The sequence below is a fragment of the Lactuca virosa genome, chromosome 7 (assembly GCF_052849685.1).
Source record: "Lactuca virosa cultivar CGN04683 chromosome 7, Lactuca_virosa_CGN04683_v6, whole genome shotgun sequence".
Taxonomy (NCBI): Eukaryota; Viridiplantae; Streptophyta; class Magnoliopsida; order Asterales; family Asteraceae; genus Lactuca; species Lactuca virosa.
In genome coordinates, this window is record NC_136432.1 from 237,806,694 (window position 1) to 237,809,063 (window position 2,370).

General features: G+C 32.0%; 1 protein-coding gene across 1 annotated transcript; it reads left to right on the plus strand.

Annotated features, from left to right (window-relative positions):
- The first annotated feature begins 353 nt into the window (after positions 1 to 353).
- LOC145125682 (E3 ubiquitin-protein ligase RZF1-like) lies at positions 354 to 1,570 on the plus strand. Its single transcript, XM_079061109.1, has 2 exons — positions 354 to 1,237; positions 1,332 to 1,570. The coding sequence occupies exons 1-2, from the start codon at positions 388 to 390 to the stop codon at positions 1,409 to 1,411; spliced, it is 930 nt and encodes a 309-aa protein (XP_078917235.1). The 5' UTR covers positions 354 to 387; the 3' UTR covers positions 1,412 to 1,570.
- The last annotated feature ends 800 nt before the right edge of the window (positions 1,571 to 2,370 follow it).

A 2,370-nucleotide genomic window follows, 5' to 3' on the forward strand; every position in this document is an offset into this window, starting at 1 on the left:
TAGAAAATCAATTGTTTGCAAAATTATAAAATTATGCGTAATATTTGTTCGTTACATGAGAGATTAGAGTCGTTAAACAAAATACTTCAGTTACCTTCTTTTCGTCTTAGGGTTAATATTATTAAAAAAAACATATACTATTATCTAAAAGATCCAACCTCTCACACATGCTTAACCTTTTTGAGAAGGTGACATGACATACATATTAAGCAAAAGAAAACCATCACAAGTCAAGAATCCTTAGACCTTTAGCAACTTACCAAAGTCATCCCTTATCTTTCCTAGAATTCTTTAAACACACCTTATATATACATTTCATCACATTTTTCTCCTTTTCACACCTTTATCCACACACTTCTTCTTATTTGCTATCTTCTCCTTCTAAACATGCCGTTTCCGCCTCGCCGTCGTGTAAGCGTCAACGGGAACCAAAGGATGAGAACTTATCATTACTACTGGTGTCGACGCTGTCAAAGAACATTTAGAACCAGCTCAAATAATATATCTGAAACTGTCTGCCCACGGTGTTTAGGTATTATTCCCGATGAGCTTGATTTCCAACGGCCTAGGTTGGTATCCAACATCGCAGATATTGAACCGTCTTTAGCCACACAATTTATAGAGAATTTGGCTCTTCTATTTGACCCACCCGAGCCACCACCACAATTTATCAGACAACAAGGTCCTAATACTGAAATTGAACAAGGTCTAGATTCCAACTTTATTTTCCATGTGACTGGCTTGCAACCTAATGGTGAATCTCTTAGTCATCAAAATGCAACTTTTGAGGAACCGAATGATGTTTCCAATGAAGAAGAGGGCACAAGGTCACCACCAACACCAATTTCAGTTATCGAAGCCTTGCCACTTGTCAGCCTAACTCAATCTCACTTGGCTAACAAATCAGATTGCCCAATTTGTAAAGATGAATTTGAAGTTGGAGGAGAAGTAAGGGAGTTACCTTGTAAACATTTTTATCATCCCGATTGTATCATTCCCTGGCTAAGTGTTCATAATACATGCCCCGTATGTCGATATGTGATACAAGGTCTCTTAAACAATTATGCCCACACACATTATGAAGAAGATGGTTTCGCAAGACAAGGTTCTCGAAACTCTATCAACATGAATCGGAGCTTAGAGCAATTTATCACTTTATGGCCTTTCAGAGCTTTCTCAAACTCGACATTTGGACATGCTAATTTTCATGACATGAATAATCCAACTTCTCTCTTAGGTTCGTATATATAAATCTTGAACATTGTTTTTATTTGAATTCCGTTTATTTATTTGTAGTTAACCATCTAATGATCATCCTATATGTTTTGCAGATAGAATTGGCGACACACTTGGTTCGGTTTATGACTTCTTATTTAATTTGGTGTCACCTTTTAGAAATAATATATATTAAGACGTTCTAAACAAGATAAGATAAATTTCATAATGTATGTCATTTGAACAATTTAAAAATGACAATATTATTCAATGAAAATATTGAAATTCGGTTCTATCAAAGATATGTGTTGGATTGGATCCTTACACTACTCTTTATTTGGATTATTCTTGTGTGATGTTCATGTTAATATTCTCTAGATTGATCCTTGTAAAATACGTCTCATGAAATTATAATGATGTGTATTTCTTGTAATGTTTAATATTTATTTGGTTATTAATTTATGTTACCATAACCTTCAATTCGTAAATTGAGTCGTTGCTACGTAAAAAGTTGGTGATTGCAAAAACATACAATCTATGGCAATATAAAAGGCATGTTTTTGTTATTATAAATTTTTATATAATCTTTTCCTATCTATTCTCTACTTCCCTTCCTTTTACTTCTCTTGCGCTCCTATACAAAATCGTTAACAAAAAAAAAAAAAAAAAATCCATAATCCCATATTTCTAAAAAAACTCAAAGATCATAATATTAACAATTTAGTCATCATGGTCAATTAATAATAATTTGATAATAGGTTAAACACCAAAATAAATAAATTTGGGTAATTGATTTTAACTTGTTTATGTAAACAGTTTAAACGTCCGCGCTTAGAAATTAAGCAGGCATCTCGGAAGCAAGTTGGTGAAAAGAGAGAAAGTTTTTTGTGTATATATTTTTTTCTAAAACTCCTTTTTAACCACAATAAATACTAAAATTAAAGACCAATTTACACCCCCATTAACTTTTTCTTTTTAACTTTTGTATAAAATTATCTCTTCATTATCATTGTCTTCCTTTTAGGTGGCTATTAACCATATTGATTTCAATACAACATTTGTTGATGATTTGAAAGTTTGAGACGAAGACTTCTTTTAAATGTTACTAGTTAACCATATTAATGTTTTTAAGTTTTAAGTTATTGTTTTTTTAAT